Genomic DNA, 19,189 nt, shown 5'->3' on the forward strand with positions numbered 1-19,189 from the left:
GGCTCTGCTTCTGGATGGGGCAGTCTAGGCTAAGACAGCACTTACAGCCTTATATTGTAAGTCTGTGTTCATTTATTTACTTGCTCATTCATTCCTTCAACAAATACAAACTGAAGTTGGGGGATGTAGGAGTGAACAAAAGAGATAAAGTCCCTGTCTTTACAGATCTTATATTTTATTGGGAGAGACAGACTATGAGCAAATAAACACATAAATCGATCATGTCACTTCAGATAATGATAAGTGCTCTGAAGGAAATAAGCTGGGGATAGAGGGATGAAGTAGAGATGGGGCGGATACTTGGGGAGGGTGGTGAGGAGAGACTTCTTCAAAGAGTCTCCATTTGAGGAGACATGTGAATTAAATGAGGAGGGAATGCAGGATAAGACCTGGGAGGAACAAGGGCAAATGACCTGAGATGGAAATTAGCTTGAAGCAGAGTGGGCAGGGGGAGGCTGCAGCAGGTGTGTCGAGAGAGTGGGCAGATACCAGCTCATCTGGATTTTACCACCCATTTGGACCAAGAGCAAAGGAGAGGGCTTCCAGCAGGGGAATAACATGACCTGAGTCATATGTTATAAAGATCACGTTGGCTACTGCACTAGAGTAAGTATACTGTACAGATCATGCTGGATTACACTAACGGAGCCGGAGTGGAAATAGAGGGGCAGGAAGGGGATGAACAGTGGTCCAGGTGAGACATGATAATGGATTTGACCAGGATGATCATGTGGGGGTGGTGACAAGTGGTTGGGTTCACCATCTATTTGGAAGGTGGAGCTGATGGGACCTACCTGATGGATCAGATGTGGGTTGTGAAGGGATGACTCCTGGTTTTTTGTTATGAACAACTGGGTAAATGATGGTGCCATTTACTCAGGAGGGGAAGACTGGGGGAGGAATGAGTGTGTGAGGGAGTCAAGAGTTCTGCTGCAGACATATTTTTGAGATGCGTGCTAGACATCTAAATGGAGCTGCTCAGGAGGCAGCAGAGTTAGGGAGAAGTCCTGCTTGGGCATTTGGAAGTCACCAGCATCCAGATGGCATTTAAAGGTATGGACTGGGTGGTACCATCTAGGAGCAGTGAGGAGAGAAGGGTTGAGTTTAATAGAACAAGCAGCAAATCATCAAGTTATTCTCGAAAGCAGTGACTCTCAGACTTTAATGTATATGGGAATCACCTGCAACTTGATCACCTGGAACTTGTTTATTAAGCAGGTCCCTGGGAACTAGCCTTAGAAATTCTGGGCCTTGAGGAAAAGCTTAGGAAGACAAGTACCCCCAGGTGATTTGAGCGCCCTGGGGGATAGGTAGAGGGGTGCCTAGGATTTGCATGAAGAATGTTTCTGTTCTCTCCAGGGCCATCATGAGGACTTAACCTCCACCAGCCCCTCCTTCCTTGTGCAGGTAGAGGTATACAGGTGTGGCACCCACACCCAGACCTTTGCTCGTCATGTACCAATCTTCACCAGCACCCCTCCCTGTGCCTACTCCAGAGCTAACCAGCCCTACAGATCAGCTGATTTACTAAAAACCCTCAGCTGCACCCTTGTGATGGGCTGTGATTGTCCAAGGAACAACATGGCACCAATGACAGTGGGGTCTGCAAGACAGGTGCCCAGCATAGGCATGGCTAAGAGCAGAGGAATGGCAGCCTGCTTTTCCTCTAGTTGGGCGATCATGAGGTGAGTATTTTAACTGTATATTGGCTGCAGAGGAGCTTGGTGGTCTTCTCCATACCTTTGAATGAGAACTTGACCTAAGTGGGTCATAGCACAAACGCTTTCATATCGGAATCCTCAGCTCTGAGCCCTCACCCAGTGCCAGGCCTGCCTTGCCAACTGCTGGAGGATCGTCTCCTTGGCTGACCCGTCATATCAGCTCCAGAACTCACCATCTCCCCCTTTCCCCCATGCCCATGTCTCCCTTCCACGGCCATATTTCACTTTTCTCATCATCCACACTGAAGTATGATTAGTACCTCTGATTCCTGTTTCTCTCACTCCAGGTTGTCATCAAGTCTTGCCAATTCTCCCTTCAAATTGTCTTTTGAATCTGTCACTTCCTCTCTTCCCACTGTCCCTGCTCATTTAATTGGATTATTGTTTAAGCCTCTGTCGTGGACCGAATGTTTGTGGTCCCCCCATTCATATGTTGAAGCCCTAACCCCTAATGTGCTGGTATTAGGAGGTGGGGCCTTTGTGATTAGGGTTAGATGAGGTTGTGAGAGAGGATCCCTCACAGTGGAAAAAGTATCCTTACAAGAAGAGGGAGAGAAACCAGAGCTCTCTACCACCCCTACCCCCATCCCATCCCACTATGGAAGGAGAAGGAGAAGGGGCCATCATGAATCTTTAGCCTCATCTGCAAGTCAGGAAGAGAGCCCTCACCAAGAAATGAACCTGCCAACACCTTGGTCTTGGACATCCTGGCCTCCAGAACAGTGAGAAATAACTGTGGTGTTGTTGAAGCACGGTGTTTTGTTATAGCAGCCTGAGCTGACTAATACAACCTCCTGTTCAGTTTCTCTGCTGCTTGCCTCCATCTCGTGTGTGGACATTAGCTTCCATGATGGCACCTATCACTGATTATAGTAATGTGTTTGTTAGTCTGTTGAGTAGCTTGGTGATTATCTTCATAAGCAGAGGTGCCCTCCATGAAGCTGCACATCTTTTGTTCACCACTCTGGACCCAGGGCCGAGTGCCATGTTGGGCACATAGTACATGCTTAATAATGTGTTTCTTGAAGAAATGAAATGCCGACAAGGAATGCCTCCAGCAGTTCACCCTGCATTCTGCCTGGTTCCTTCTGACTCATGCCAGGGTGTATTGACCCTGTTGTGTACTGACCAGGGTTATCTTTCTAAAACACAGATTTCACCTCACCCCACCCTTGTCAGTGTTTACTGGGCCCCAGCACCCGTTTTGAATGTTTACGGGAGTGAAAATGAAGTTAAGATCAAGCTGATATTGAGGTGTGGTGGCTCATCAACAAAGGTGATCATAAATGATTAATAAAAAATTTTTAATTGTGGATTTGCTTTAAAAGAAACCCCCAAACCCATGAGCACTACAGGAAATAGATGAGTCATGCCTTCTAGTACCTAGTGTCCTCTAGACTGGGGTTTGATAAAATCAGCCTTAACTGCTAGAACTACCTCACATGGTTACCAGTGTGCTGTCCCAGGTGGGCACAGCAAGACCCCCTTCTTTGCCGTTCGTGGGCGGGACTCAGCGACCCTCCACCTGCACTGCCCTGTGGGCTCCATTCAGTGCAGTGGGTGGGACCATCTCAGGGGTGGTGTGTGTCCTGTGACCGTGTGTGCAGTGGGAGTGGGGTGGGGAGGGATGGAGATCTTTGGGGAAAGACGAGGCAGACTCTTTGACTATGGCTATTTACAAACTCGGGAAAACAGAGTTCAGTAGAATGCCCACTTCCCATCTCCTTACTAAGAGGAAGTTCCATTAGCTCATAGAAATGCAGAATCACCCATCCTTCAGCTTAGAAAAGCCCTCGAAGGAGGTTTCTCAGTGTAGGAACAAACGGGGTCATCTCTTGGAGACTTCATTCCAAATTCCCAAGAAGCCTGGCAGTGTCTCACTGCTGTTTGGAAGAACTCTCTCAGTTTATCCCATGGCCCTGGCCGTGCTGGGTGGTCAGAAAGCAGCTTAAAAGAGGAGGAGACCCGGCACAAACTCCTACTCCTTCCACATAAGGGAAGCCTGCTGCAAGAGCTCACGTGCTTGGACTCCACTCTCTCCTTTGAACTACTCCATGCTTCCTCTCTTCCATCCAAACTGGCCTCAGTTCCTTGAGAGGGATTCCTCTTACTCTCTGAAACTTCCTATTCATGTCTCAGCCAGGCTTCATCCAACCTGCCCCAGAGGCCTTTCCCTTGGGCAGACGCCATCTCCAACACTCATTTCCAGGAGGAAGTGACCAACCCCATACACCAATTTGACAAGGAGGCCTTCGGGGCAAAAGTCTGAGCAGGTCCCAAAGGTATAAGATTAGTCAAGTTCTCTGAAGATGACAGGATCAATGCTTCCCCAGAACTGGTTATTTTCTCAGAGTAAAAGGGGAGAGGCATCATCAGAGATGACACAGGGGAACAGAGATGTGGTGTCCCCGACCACCTCCTGGAGGATCCAGGCTGCGACAAAGAGCAAAGTGTACCCCAAACTCAGGCCCCAAGCCCTGGGTCTGCTGCACCGGCTGGGCTGAGCTCGGGGAGAGCCTGAAACCCACACGTGGCTTTTTGTGGAAGGGGGAGGCTGCTTTTAGAATTGAATGCAGATGGCTTCTGCACTTACGAGAAGCACTGCTGGGACACACTTCCACGTTGGGGGGAACAGCTGGCGGGGCTCCAGGAATGCCTGGTCTGCTGTCTGCCTGGAAGGGAGGGGCTGTCGGGTCTCCTTTCAAGTTGTCAGAATTCACATCCAAAAGATAGTGTTTTCTGTCCCACTGTTTCCTTTTCAGTCTTCTTGAAGAACCCTCTGCATACTCTCATTTACACTCATTTTCATTACCTTTCATTACACTACATGCTCTATACCTTACGTTGCATTCATTATCTTTCCTCACGTACTCTTTCAGCAATTTCGTTACATAACATACATTTTTCATGATCTCTTTCATTTTCACCTGTTTCCAAGAAAAACTGTCCATTTCCCTATACAGCTTTAAATGTAACTCTTCATGTGTGATCTCATTTAAACCTCCTGACATCCCCATGAGGAATGATTATTCCCATTTTATAGATGAAGAAACTGGAACTTAGTAAGAAACTTGCCCAAGGTCACAGAAAATAAACGTTAACATGACGACTTGGACCTGATTTGAGCCTAAGTCCTCAGTCTTGGTAGCTTAAAGTGACATCGCACATCTACTCATCATTCTCGATCGTCAACAACTTGATGCCTCTATCAGCCACTGTGTCATCAGAAATCTGATTGGTTTCCCAAGATTCCTGTGGTTCTGACAATTTATTGGAAGAAAGAACACATGTCACTCATTTACAGAGCCTGTGTTCAAGGCACATTCACATCCTCGTCCTCAGTGGAACCTCACACCCTTATGAATGAAACAAGTCAGACAACGTTTTCTGGTTTCATAGATGAGGAAAAGTGGCTTTCTCAAGGACACACGGCTAGAAACAGTGAAATCAGAATGAGAACTCCTAGGCTATCAAAATACCCAGAACTCTTTCCCTGTATCTTGCTGCCTTTTCAATAAATAAATGAACAAAATAAATAAATAAACCTTCCAAGGAAATGCTGAGAAACCCCTCCTTCAAGCCTGTTTCTAGAGGGAGTTATTATCGGACTGGCGCCTACGAGCTTCCTGGCAGAGTGGAAGGGGCTCTGGCTGGATTCCCTGGGCCTGATGTCTATTCCCAGAATGCCACGGAGAACACAGGGCCGAGGATGACTTGGGCGGTGGGCACGCCCCAGGCCTATCACCCCTCCCAGGTTCCCTGCCCACGGATTGTAAACGGGCTTTGCAGACAGATTCTAAACTGACTGTGGGGAAGCAGGGCCCACACCTGCCCCCTCTCTGGGCCCAGGGTCTGGTTGTTCTCTCAGCACAATGCCATGCACTCTTGCTACATCAGTTAGCCTGCGGCATGGGAAAGAAGCCAGCTCTGTGAAGGCATGGCTTCCTCCCTACCCAGGGTCAGTTGGGGTTGGAGATGTTACCCCAGAAGCCAGCTTGGCTATCATCCATCCATCTAGAAGGGTCCCCTAGAGATTCTTTACGTCACAGATGGGATAACTGAGGCCCTCTGAGAAGTGGCTGGCCCAAGGTCGCACAGCTGATCATTGAACAGAGACCCTACCCCAGTGTCCTGTCCTATAGCTGGATGTCAGCAGCAAACACAGTGCAGGTCCTAACCCTGACCCTCTTGGGCAGATAAGGTGGCGTCCAAGCCTAGAGGCCACCTGAAGGCCTGAGTTTTGACCAGTACAAACACCCATGGTTTCGCTGGTACTGTCAGCAAGATGGTGTGGGCAGCAGGGTGAGGGTAGTGCATGGCTTGGCCACTCCAAGTGCCCCAGGGGGATGCTGCTCTATTTGCTTGAAAGAGGGTGCTGTCTGCAGATGGACACAAGCCATCCCCAGAGCACTGGATTCTGAGCCAGAAGACCCCGTCTGCATCTCAGCTCCCTTTGACCCCTGCTCCCTCTTTTACCTCCTAGAAATGGCCCCTGCAGCGAGGCCCTGAAGCTTCTATCCTCTCAGCCCTCTATCCTGCTGGAGGCCCTGACACATGGCTGGCCTCGGCAGGGCGGCCTGGCTCTCTGAGCTGACTTCAGCCTGGTGGCCTCACCACAACTCCAAAAGGCCCCATGATTCCCCTGAGCAAGTAGTCCTTTACAATATGGGAAGCGTCCCAAGGAGATCTCTGCCCTGCCCTTCTCAGTTCTGCCAGAGTCTGCAGGGCCCCGTCTGCAGAGGAGGCCAATGCCACATATGTACCCTGTGCTAGTTTAGTGTCCTCCTGCCCTGGACTCTTACCAGGCCTGGCGCTGGCCTCACTACGCTTGCAGAAAAGTGCCCAGACTGGCCTCGTGCTTCACTTTCATCCCCTGGCGCCCCTCTGGGTCCAGGCAGGGTGCAGCGGAAACCAAAAGCAGCCCTCTGGCCTGAGTCACTCACTTGAGTGCAGGCTGGAGATCAGTGGCAGGGCGACCAGGTCTGAGTCAAAGCTGCCCAGGAGACCGCCTGGGGCTGCCACACAGTCCAGAGGGGCAAGGTCGTGGGCAAAGCTCCAGTCGGATGCTCCAAGGTCACCACAGCGGGTCAAGCCCAGGAGTGACCAATCCTCAGTTGGTGGGTTCCACTGTCCAGCTGGGGCCCCTGAGGGAGTGAGAGTCATTTCTGGGGGGTCCTGTTTCAAATAGCCCTTGGCCAGGGCTGGTAGAGGCCAGTCCACCTCAGCATCCACGCATGTCCTGAATTTGGGGCCAAGGCCATCTGTTGAGGAGGACTCTTCTTCCAGGCCGCCTGCCTCGGCTGCCCTCTCCTCCGGGCACCGGGTCTGCTTCAGGTAGCCCTGGAAGGCCCCTGCAGCTGGGTCTTCTCCCGCAGCCACCTCCGGTCCCAGGGGACTCACATGGCCCAAAGCTGAGCCACCCTGAACATCCTCAGGCTGCCCCTCAGGGTTCTGGACCAGGCCAATGCCACTGTCAAGCTGGTCCTGGCTGTCGCTCCCCGCCTGCGGCTCCCAGCTGGGCTCCGTGCCAGGACTCAGGCTGGGCTCCTGCAAGCAGATCCCGCTGTCTGTACTTTTGCTGCCGCCGCTACTGCAGCTGTCCTCCGGCAACCGGGGCGCCCCCTTTCCCAAAGTACCCCCAGCCTGGGGGTGGGGGGCAGGGAGGTGGAACTGGGGCTCGTCAGTCTGCAGGGATGGCTTGGCACTGCTGAAGCCACTGTCCGTGCTGCCGTGCAGCTCCGAGTTCCTCAGCTCTGGGGACACCTTGGGGAAGGCCTGCTCATCGAGGGGATGAATGGTGTCTTGGGTCTCTGGGCAGGAAAGCTGGCTGATGAGGCTGAAGGGACTGGGCTTCTTGAAGACCTGGGGAGGAGAGGGTAGAGTGAGGGGTGGGAGGGTCACCCGCAGGAACCCGCCCCAGTGTGGCCAGGGGAGGCCAGGGGTTCAGGAAGTACTGCTCCAACAGAGGGGTCCTGCAGAGCCTGGAGTACACTGCCACTTGTCCTTTTGGTTTTGGTTCAGAATTGAGTTTTCCTCCTCATGCAATTCTCAGTTTGACTCAGGCCAGATACCTAAGAAGCCTGTATTCTTGGAGTTCAGACAGAATGACAGGCAGAATGGGAGGCTGCAGGGAAAGGTGAACATTCTCAGGAGGCTCCATCAGCAGTGCTTTTCAAACCCGAAAGCAGGCTGGACCCACTGAGATCTAGAAATGTGTTTCAGACTTTCTTCCACTGTGACTCCAAGTAAGAAATATGTTACACAATAACCTGTATATAAATAGCCCATAAATATATAACTCATATATGATTGAAACCAGTTTCACAAAATAATACTTATCGTTACTACCTGTGCACTGTGATCTATTGTATTGTCCTGTCCTATCCTATCCCATGTTATTCATTTCAGCTCTTATAACGCTGGATGTGAGACACCGAGTTAATTTCTTCACTCCCTGAGTGACTCACATAAACACAGCCTTGCTGCAGCGTGGGGCAGTGAAACAAACAGAGCTAGCAGCTGAGGGGGCCTCGCTCCCCATTAATTGCCCAGAGGCTCAGGGAAGTCACTTAACCTCTCTCCCCCTTGCTCTTGTGCCCCAGCCGCACTGGTGTTCCTTTTGCTCTGGACAGTGCTGTCTCAGGGCCTTTGCACAGGCTACTCCTTGTTGGAATACTCTTCTCCTAGCACTTTGTATGGCTGTATCCTCCTTATCGTTCAGGTCTCAATTCAGATGTCATCTCCTCAGAGAGACTTTCCCAATCACCCTTGCTAGAGCAGTGCTCCAGACATTCTCTTCCCATTAACCCAGTTTATTTTTTCCTAGCACTTAGTTCCTGGAGTTATTTTTTTGTTTTCTGTGCCCCCACATGCACACACACACACACACACACACACACACACACAGTCCCCAACCCCAACAGAATAGAAACTCCTTGAGGGCAGGAGTCGTCTGTTCTTATGGGCCACTCTGTTCCCAGAGATTAAACTGAGCTGGCACATAGTAGGCACTCCAAAGGTTTGTTGACTGACTTACTGACTCGCTGTTGCACATCTGCCCTTGTTCCTTTTGTATGTGATGACTCTAATGCAACTCTTATTGGTTGGATCCCTATTGATATCATGTGGCTTGGTGACTAAGGATGTGTATTCTGGAGCCAGATTTCACGGGTTCAAATCCCAGGTCTGCCTCTTATCAGCTGTGTCACCTTGGCCAAATCATTTATCCTCTCTGTGCTTTAGTTCCTCCTATGCAAAATGGAAGTAATGACAGTATTGCCTTCTCAAGTTGTGGTTCATGCATGTAAAATACTTAGAACAGTGCCTGGTACAGAGAAAGCACTCAATAAACACTTGGTGAATTGAGTTTTACTCTCTAATAATTCTCTAAAGAAGTATTATTATCTCTATTTCCTAGAGGAGAAAACTGAACCTCAGAGAAGTTAAATGACTTGCCCAGTGTCACACAGCAGCAAAGAACAAATAAATCTGGAATTGGTACTCAACTGTCCTGATTTGTAATCCCCACTTGTTTAACAATGCTTTACTTTGATAATCATTGAAGATCAGATCAAAGCAGCTAATGAATGAGAACAAGCAAGTGCATGTGAAGGTGCTTTGTGCTCTCTCAGTTATTTATAAAGTTAGTAATGGCTGTGATCGTTAGAGGAAGGAAACTGGGCTGTACTTATCTTGAGGACGAAAAAACTCATGAGGACAAGTCAATTCTGTGATCCAAATGTTCAGAAAGAACAAAAAAAACAGAGGTTGCTTGTCATCTCCTTTGGCATTTTTGCATCTATGTCCATTTCACTGGTTTGCATTAAACTTAACAGTTGATTTGTTGGCTGCCCCACCAGACGTAATCAAGCCCCTTGGGACCAGTGGCCACATTACTCAGCTTTTGCACGTTGTATTTGCTTGGTAACTGTAACGCAGTAGCTACCTCTCTCTTACTAGATGCCTTTTCCCAAGCCCAACTAAGACTCTCCCATCCAGTGGTCCTTTCCTACCACTCTGCTGTCTAGTTACCCATCCCTGAGGGCAGGTTCCTTGGTGCACTCACCAGGCAGCCCCACCCCTCTTCTCTCCCCTCCATCCCCATCCCAGAGTTCTTACTCAAAATAATTTCAGAGGGCCTCTGTCTCTCTCCTTATTTTTCCTAGAGATCCTGGGATCCTTGTGGAGGGTCCCCTTCCAGCTGTGAGCTTCCCTGGGCCCCGGTCTCCCTGAAGAAGCCCACCCTTACAGCTGAGCCCTTGACCATCACAGTAATGTCAGCTGTGGGGACCACCTTTGGTCCAGTCTGAATCCCAGGCCAGAGACGGGCTGTGGTCTGGAAATGCTGCTCAATGTGGCAAGCTGAACTTTGGAGGCCGGCTGACTACAAATGAGGTGTTTGTCAGCACTGTGTAGCAAGAGGATAGGCTGTGGGAAGGTCCGGAGATGCTCGCCTCTCAGCATCACCTCTCCGCTCTGCTCTCTCCCACACTGACAGCAGCCCTTTGTCTGCCTGTTCCAGAGCACCCATCGCCAGCCTCTAGGGATGGGAAAGGCTGGGCTCCGGCCCTGACTCTTCCTGGCTGTGGGACCCTCTGCATGTAACAATCTCTCTACGCCTCAGTTTCCTCAGTTGTAAAGTGAGGCTATAACTACCTGACTCCGAGGTACTAATGCACAGGGGCTGGTTTGTGGCCAATTATTGGCAAATAGTAACAAAATGGCGCATGGCGGGTTGGGATTACTGTGTCTTATCTGGGCCACTATAAGGCAACATTCTCCGTGCTGGGCTTGGCATTCAAGCCTTCCCTCCACCCCCATGTCAGGGCTGAGGGTACACGGCCTGCCTGGGAGGGTTCTCCCTGCCTCCCGGAGTCCTGGTGGGGCCGGGAAGGATGGGGCAGTGGCCTCCCCGTGAGACTCACCAGGACGGTGGGCAGCTTCCCCCGGCGCTGCACATACAGCTGGAGGGCCAGGAAGAAGGCCAGGGCTCCACAGAGCAGCAGGACAAAGGTGAAGAAGATGCTGAGGTTGGTCACGGTGAAATCTGTGGGCCCAGAGAGATGGGTTTATAGCCTGGTGCCATGGGATATGGAGGGGCAGTCCCCGAGGATCCCATGGCCCCTCTCAGGAGCCTCTCGGTGAGGGGCCGAGTGACCTCCCCCCACATCCCCCCCAGGTTACCTCTGCCACAACTCTGGAGGCCATGCCAGGATTCTTGGGAGTCCCTGCCTGGCCCTCCAACCTCTGCCCTGAAGGATTCCCTCACTAGACACATGGCCTCCAGCCCTCTGCACAAAACTCACATGAAGGCATACATGGCGGTGGGGCAGGATGGTACAGCAGGTAAGAAGGGAGGCTTTGGGAGCAGCCAGACCTGGGTTCAAATCCCAGCTCTACCACTTACTAGCTGTGAGGCTGTGGACAAATTAGCCTGTCTGAGCCTTAGTTTTACCATCTACGAAATGGGCAAAATAATAGTGCCTACCTCATAGATGGTTGTGAAGCACACAGCACTTACCACGAACCAAGCCCTTTATAATAGTCCCCCCTTATCTGTGGTTTTCCTTTTCGTGGTTTCAGTTACCTGTGTTCAACTGTGGTCCAAAAACATTAAATGGAAGATTTCCAGAAATAAACAATGCATCAGTTAAATCGTGTGCCGTTCTGAGTAGCATGATGAAATCTCACACTGCTCCACTCTGTCTGGCCCGGGACATGAATCATCCCTCTGTCCAGCAGATCCCACCCGTGAGTCACTTAGTGGCTGCCTCAGTTATCAGATGGACTGTTGTGGCATCCCGTGCTTTTGTTCAAGTAACCCTTATTTTACTCAATAATGGCCCCAAAGTGCAAGAGTAGTGATGTTGTCAATTTGGGCATTCTCTTAAATTTTTGCTTAATTTATAAACTAAACTTTGTCATACGTATGTATGTATAGAGAAAAAACATAGTATATATACATGCTTTCAAGGCATCCACTGGGGGTGTTGGAACGTATTCCCTTCAGATAAGGGGGGGGACTACTGTACAGTGTCACCTGATTCTTATAACCACCTTAGGAGGTGAATACTATTATCGTCCCTATTTTTATAGGTTAGCATCCTGAGGCCCAGAGGGGTTAAGCAAGTTGCCCAAGGTCATATATGTCATAAGTGACGACGCTGAGATTTGAACCTAGACCTGTATACAAAACTACTTCTATATCAGTGAGTGGATGTTGAAAAGCTCTTAAGGCCGCCTGGCACACAGATGGTGCCTTCCTCTGCTTCAGTGAGGCAGAGTGAGGCTGAAATGACAATGAGTTTGTGCGTGTCTGCCATAAACTGAAATGTACTGCAGAAAAGTAAGGAGTCCCTCTGGTCATTGCTGGACGCTGCCCACACTGGACTGGGCACTCCTAGCGCACTGACAGTTGGCATGATTCGCTGGGCACTTGACATATGTTGTCCTGAGTAGCTAGTTACAGCCTGCTCTGGGCACACCCTGTCTTCCCAGCCAGACTGTAAGATCCTTGTGGGCAGAACCACAGCCTTCACGTGCCATATTCCCTTCCCTGCCTCCCCTTTCCAGCACTGGGCTGAGAGCCTGGCACAGTATTTGCTGACTTTTGCAGCTGTGGGGAGGAGTCAGCTCAGTTCTGCTTTCCTCTGAGGGGGAGGAGGGGAAGGTCGGAGAAGCCCTTGGTGCCCCCAGCTCTAAGAAAAGACAGCAGAGGAATGTAACAAACAGGAACCACCACAGCTGGCTGAGGAGAGCTGCAGAAGGGCTCCTGGGAGTGCAGCTGGGCTCCAGTGGAAGCACCCGCAGAATTGGGAGACCTGGCTTTGTGGCCACACCCTGGAAGTTGCTTATAGGTACTGAGCCTCAGTTTCTGCATCTCTAAAATGGGGACAATAGGAGCTCTTTCATAGAGCTGTGTGAGGATGGAGAGCTGTGTCGCAGTTGGGGGGCACCTAGCACAGTGCCCCACATCGGCAGCCCTCAGTGGAATGCTTTTCAGACGTGAGAGGCCCTTCCTGCCTCCCTTCTGCCCAGACAGCAGCCCTGACCAACTCACACTGCGGGGTGAGCACGATGCACTCCTCCTTGGACCAGACCTCCTTGTTCACTCGGGAGCTGACAGATGGTTTCACCCTGACACAGAACTCTCCCACCCCTCTCGGGACTGGGAGGTTAAAGTTTTCATGTTTTATCTTGTCATGGGACTGAAACGAAAACAATCAGAGCAGTAAACACGATATCCTTGTTCCATGCCACATGCAAGCTGAGAGCCGAAGGGGCCTTTAGAGATGCTCTAAAGCACTGAAGGCCAACCCCCTTTAGTGGTCTTTTTCTAAGATAAAAAACCCTGCATTATCGAGGCAGCCCAAGATCTCTGTGATTACCATAATTTAGTTTGTATTAAAAACGAAAAGGAGCAAAGGAAGCCATAAACAAGTCGAAAAGACAACCCTCAGAATGGGAGAAAATATTTGCAAATGAAGCAACTGACAAAGGATTAATCTCCAAAATATACAAGCAGCTCATGCAGCTCAATATCAAAAAACAAACAACCCAATCCAAAAATGGGCAGAAGACCTAAGTAGACATTTCCAAAGAAGATATACAGACTGCCAACAAACACATGAAAGAATGCTCAACATCATTCATCATTAGAGAAATGCAAATCAAAACCACAGTGAGGTATCACCTCACACAGGTCACAATGGCCATCATCAAAAAATCTACAAACAATAAATGCTGGAGAGGGTGTGGAGAAAAGGGAAACCTCTTACACTGTTGGTGGGAATGTAAGTTGACACAGCCACTATGGAGAACAGTATGGAGGTTCCTTAAAACACTAAAAATAGAACTACCATATGACCCAGCAATCCCACTACTGGGCATATACCCTGAGAAAACCATAATTCAAAAAGAGTCATGTACCACAATGTTCATTGCAGCTCTATTCACAATAGCCAGGACATGGAAGCAACCTAAGTGTCCATCGACAGATGAATGGATAAAGAAGATGTGGCACATATATACAATGGAATATTACTCAGCAATAAAAAGAAACGAAATGAGTTATTTGTAGTGAGGTGGATGGACCTAGAGTCTGTCATACAGAGTGAAGTAAGTCAGAAAGAGAAAAACAAATACCGTATGCTAACACATACATGTGGAATCTAAAAAAAAAAATGGTTCTGAAGAACCTAGGGGCAGGACAGGAATAAAGACACAGACGTAGAGAAGGGACTTGAGGACACGGGGAGGGGGAAGGGTAAGCTGGGACGAAGTAAGAGAGTAGCATTGACATATAAGCACTACCAAATGTAAAATAGATAGCTAGTGGGGAGCAGCCGCATAGCACGGGGAGATAAGCTGGGTGCTTTGTGACCACCTAGAGGGGAGGGATAGGGAGGGTGGGAGGGAGACGCAAGAGGGAGGGGATATGGGGATATACGTATATGTATAGCTGATTCACTTTGTTATACAGCAGAAACTAACACAACATTGTAAAGCAGTTATACTCCAGTAAAGATGTTAAAAAAAAAAAGAAGCAAAAAGGAAGTATTTTATAGATACTGAGGACCATCCCAGAAGAGGCTAGAATCAATTGTGGTTGAAAGGAAAGAGGATGGATTTTGCAGATTCCAGATCCCCCATTTATGGGAGTGTGCTTGGGCATTTTCATAGCCTCTGAGAGCTTCACTTTGCCATCTATAACATGGAATAAAATCCCCACCTGCAAGGGGGTTGGAAGCAATAGTTATAACATCTCCTGCGCTGCCTGACACCTAGTGGGCACTGTCTTCCCTGCCACCTGGCAGAAGCACAGGTTTGAGGGCTCAGGCCATCTTGGCTCCCCCCACTTGCCCCACAAGCTCTCTCGACTCTGCTGGAAAACTTCCCCAGGGGTACACAAGTCACTTCCGGCCCAGGTGACAGGGAAGCCTGGCCTTGGGGAATCCCATACCTTATATTGTCCTGGTATCTTGCGAACCTCAATCTCATACTCCCGGAAGTTGTGGAAGATGCTTTCATATGTGTCGCCTGCAGGGGCCATCTTGGGCCTGGGGAGCTGGATCACCCCAAAGATGATGCCATCGTGCATCTCTAGCTTCACGCCGGCAACTGTCAGAGTCACTGAGTCGGGAGACAAAACCATGAGGCCTGCAGGCTGGGGAGGGCCTGGGCACCCCATCCATACCTGGCCCCCAGGGTCAAGCTTTACCCACCCTAAAACCTGGGCTACAGGTTTCTCAACCTGGCAGAACATAAGGATATCCTGGGGAGCATGTTAAAAATGCAGATGCCCAGACCCACTCAAGACACAGTGAATCTGAATTTTGGAAGCTGGGCCCTGGAAACGTCTATTTTTTTTATTTTTTATTTTTTTGCGGTATGTGGGCCTCTCACTATTGTGGCCTCTCCCGCTGCGGAGCACAGCCACTCCGCGGCATGTGGGATCTTCCCGCACCGGGGCACGAACCCGTGTCCCCTGCATCGGCAGGCGGACTCTCAAACACTGCGCCACCAGGGAAGCCCAGGAAATGGCTATTTTAAACACACTCTTCAGTGATGTTTCTGCAGCCAGTGGAGTACCGGCCTGTGGGCAGGCATTTGGGAGACAATGACCTCCAAGAGCATCATTCTGAATTCTGCAGAGCAGCCTTGCCACACACATAGAGCACAGTCAGTCCCAATCTGCAGAAGGAAAGAATCCCATCACATTTGGGGCTTATTCTTTTCTCTTCTCTCTGCAGAGAGAAACTCCCAACTTTGCTTCAATAGCACCTCCCTGCTTCAAAGCCTCACACCCTGACCCCGAGGAATTCATTCTTAAAGGGAGGAGGACCTGATCGAAATTCTGCCTCCAGCTTGCTGCCCTATGCTGAGTGCTTATGGATTTGCTTCCCCTCCCAGAACCCTACAAGTACACCAACCTGACCCTCGTGACTCAGCTGCCCCAACTCACCCCCAGACTTCTCTTCTGTAGGATAAACAACTCCAGTTCCCTTTTAAATCTTGAATAACTTGGCTATTTTCATCTAAACCTTCTCCAAAGTCCTGACTCAGGCTTGTTTGGGCAACTAAATCCCCAGCCAGGAAGCCAGGCAGATGAGGCGAGCTATGGGAACGGAAAGAAAAGTTCTAGACTAGAGCTTCCAGCCGGAAAGGACCCTGAAAGCCATGTTTTAGGTCCCGGGGAGGAAAAGCACCTTCATCCACAGAGAAGCGGGTGTTGGGAGAGGTCCAGTTTGAGTGCTGGCCTCCGTCCACTGCCCGGACTCTGGCTCGGTAACCATTGCTATGATACAGGTCCAGGGTCTGCATGGTGAGATCACAGGACAGCACCAAGGTCTGGCTACAGCTGCGGATGGGGTTCCAGTAGATGGGCTCTACTCCATACCTGGGGAGATAGCGGGGTAGGCATTGGGAGAGGAACTTGTGCTCAAACCTAACTCCTTTAGGAGGGAAGCAAGAGGCCAGGGGAGAGCTCTCATGACGGTATAGCCCTCAGGGTATTCCCTTTAGTCCGAGGCATCTAGTTGCAAGGGGATCTCCCTTGGTTCTGGGACTCTGTACCAATTTCTCTGTGCTCTAGAAGACTCTTAGATTGGAATACGAGTAGCTCAAACGCCAACTTATCCAGGAAGACTTGCCACTCCCTGCAACACAGCCCAATTCCGCCTTTCTCCCAACCAGATCTGTAGTCCTTAGGGCTTCCTTGTTCTCCAACTGGCTTATGGATGCTTTTCCTGTTTTTCCAATAACATGGAAAAATCTTGAGGATAAAGGCAATACCTTGGCTTTCTCCCCCCGAGCTTCCAGCACCCTACACCCATATGAGACTTGATCAGTACTTGTCAACTGATGGATATGTGCCAGGGTCCTTCCTGGTGTCACTTCAGTAACAAGGCAGGTATCTTCCCATGTCAGGGTGGGTAGAAGGGGATGGACTCACCCACTCCCTCACTCACCTCCCTCCTTTCTCCATCCTCCCTTTTGCTTACCGCAGGAGCTCCACTTCATAGTAGGTACTTTCAGACTGATTCGGGATGGGAGTCCAGTGGAGGACGTGGTAGAAAAATTCTGCTTCAAACCATGCAGATGAAGGTCTGGGCAGTTCTGTCCGCAGGGAGAACAGTGTCAGTACCAGAGCTAGCAGAGGTCCCCTCCACCTCCCTGCCAGGGAGGAGATGATGGTGGTGATGGTGGCAGGCATTCTAACAGCTCCCATTTACTGAGCGCTTTACCTTGAGCTGAGCACTCAGCTAAGTACTTTACATATATTGTCTCATTTAATTATCACAGTAATCCTACAAGGTAGGCATTTATAACCCCAATTTTGCCAGAGAAGAAATGAAGGTTCAGAGAGGTTAAGTGACTTGCCCAAGGTCAATGGGGTAGTAAGCGGTAGAGTGGGCCTTTGAATCCAGATGTGTCTGATCCCAGAGCTAGTATAGTGTCCTTAAATCGCTGTCCTGTGCTGTAGGTGATCAGAAGCAGAAGTGCTGGTTGAGAAGAGCCACGGTGGGTGTGATGCATCCCAGGCAAGCAAGCAGGGGCTGAGGGCTAAGATGTGCCCACAATGAGCTCTCTGATGAGCCGGCCCCTGGCTCTGCCCAATCCCTGTCCCTGCTCCAGCCCCACCCCAAGGCCTGCTCTCCATCCCCACACCTGGTCCCCACCCTGGTCCCAGCCCTGGCTCTAGCCCAAGGCCCCCCTCTCTGGAGTTCTTTGGGTACACAGATATCCTGCTAGTTGGCATCTACCTGTTTCTCTTCACAGAGCCCCAAGCTGAGTGCTTGTCCCATCCCCCCACTTCTAGGAGGGCTTTACTGCAGCCTTAGGCTGAGTAGGACAGGCAGCCCTGGGTCTAGACTGGGCTGAGGACGTTTCCACAAAGAGCTGGCACCCCTGGCTCCAAGGTGATATATGCTAAGTACCAGTGCCTCTCTCCACCTCCTGTGTTCCCCTCACAGCCAGCTGCACCTCTCACCATGGGAAACTAACTTCAAGAGCCTCAAACTAGCACTTGCTAGTGTGACTCAGACAAATCATTTAACCTCCCTGAACTTGTTCTCTCATTTGTAAGAATGTGATAAATACACCTACTTTAAGAGTCTTGCCGATCGAATGCAATGAAGTACGTCAAGGCCAATACCCACATTCAGCTCCTCTTCTCTCCTCCTCAATCCCTTAATGTCTCTCCATCTGACAGCGACTCCCAGGCTTCCCTTGTTCTCCAACTTCTCATCATCTCTCTAATAATGCTTCTTTTTTCTGACTGTCATCCTCACTTAGAAAGCACATCTGTCCCGGTCCCTTGCTTTCTTTCTTATACTGTCTTTGATCCTCAAGTCTGTGTCTCGATTTCAAAACAGTATACGGAAAGTGAAAAACACAGTGGGTCATTGTGGTGTTTGGGCTGCACATCCCCAGCTCAGCTCTCTATCATGTGAATGGTGACTGCATGTTTTACTTCGTATTCTGGCGTCATGTAGAAGCAGTTTCAGTCCCTGCTCTCCCTGCCTCCGCTCCTGGTCCCTCCGGCTCCCGGCCCTTTCATTTTCTCCCTTCAGGGTTTATTCTTTTCAATTGCAGAAACTTTCCAGGATTTCTGGCTGGGTTAGGAGAGCTAAGGAGTAGCAGTAGGGAGGAGGGAGGCAGGTGGCAGTGGGAGAGCACTGGGGGCTAAAGAAGGAGAAGGGATGATCCGATGGGGGTGACAGGTAATAGTGGGGGAAAAGTGCTGAGATAGGGTGACATGGCACGGGGCAGAAATAGATTAATCGGAGAGCTAAGGGAAGGTAGAGTCAGACTGAGATCAAAGTAATTCCCCCGAGGGACCAGCAGTCTCTTCATTTGAACTAGAACAACAAAAAAGCCAGGGGTAAATTTATGACTCACAGGGAGGCGGGTGGACGGTGACTTCGTGGGGGGGGGGGGTTATTTAACTTCTCTATCCATACTTCCCCCTCCCCTAGTCAATCTCAGTCTCTTCCACGTCCACAGCGGGTGAGCCTGAGACCCAGGCTTGCCAGAATGAGGGAGATCGGGGAGTGGGGAGATAATGGGTGCCCCTCTCCGTAGAGGGCCAACCAGACGTGATTCTCCGTGGGACTCAGAACTTTAATGTAGGAGTGACGACCGGTAGGAGAGGGAGCGGGGTGGGCGCGGAGAGGTCAGGGCTAGACCCCGATCCTTACCGTGCGTGCGAAAGCCGAGGAGCAGGCTGAGGAGGGCCGCAAGCTGCACTATCAGGCGCGGCAGCATCCTGGTCGAGCCGCATCCTCCGGAGCGGGAGCAGAAGCCAGAGCCGGGATGCTTGCCTCCAGTCGCCGCTCTGCGGGACTGAGACTGAAGCCTCCGACCGCCTGCCAGGCCTCGCCCCGCTAGGCTGACGTCATAGGGGCGGGGCCTCGAGACGCCCCGCCCCCGAACCGCGGCGTCAGGGAGCCCGAGCCGCGGCGTCA

The 19,189-nt window shown here is 50.5% G+C and overlaps 1 protein-coding gene across 2 annotated transcripts; it reads right to left on the bottom strand.

Moving 5' to 3' along the window:
* Window positions 1-2,555: 2,555 nt before the first annotated feature.
* On the bottom strand, window positions 2,556-19,051 carry IL10RA (interleukin 10 receptor subunit alpha). Of its 2 annotated transcripts, XM_029208100.1 has the most exons (7): window positions 18,923-19,051; window positions 16,724-16,838; window positions 15,929-16,119; window positions 14,683-14,852; window positions 12,781-12,928; window positions 10,646-10,767; window positions 2,556-7,583 (listed from the first exon to the last, which is right to left on the bottom strand). In XM_029208100.1, exons 1-7 carry the CDS (start codon window positions 18,987-18,989, stop codon window positions 6,657-6,659), a joined length of 1,740 nt encoding a protein of 579 aa, XP_029063933.1. In that variant the 5' UTR covers window positions 18,990-19,051; the 3' UTR covers window positions 2,556-6,656. The 2 variants fall into 2 exon arrangements, with proteins under 2 accessions (XP_029063933.1, XP_029063932.1); XM_029208099.1 differs by lacking the exon at window positions 18,923-19,051 and having other exon boundaries at window positions 16,724-17,339.
* Window positions 19,052-19,189: the final 138 nt, after the last annotated feature.

The sequence above is a fragment of the Monodon monoceros genome, unplaced genomic scaffold (genome assembly GCF_005190385.1).
Source record: "Monodon monoceros isolate NGI ecotype Baffin Bay Population unplaced genomic scaffold, NGI_Narwhal_1 Super_Scaffold_7, whole genome shotgun sequence".
NCBI classification, from domain to species: domain Eukaryota; kingdom Metazoa; phylum Chordata; class Mammalia; order Artiodactyla; family Monodontidae; genus Monodon; species Monodon monoceros.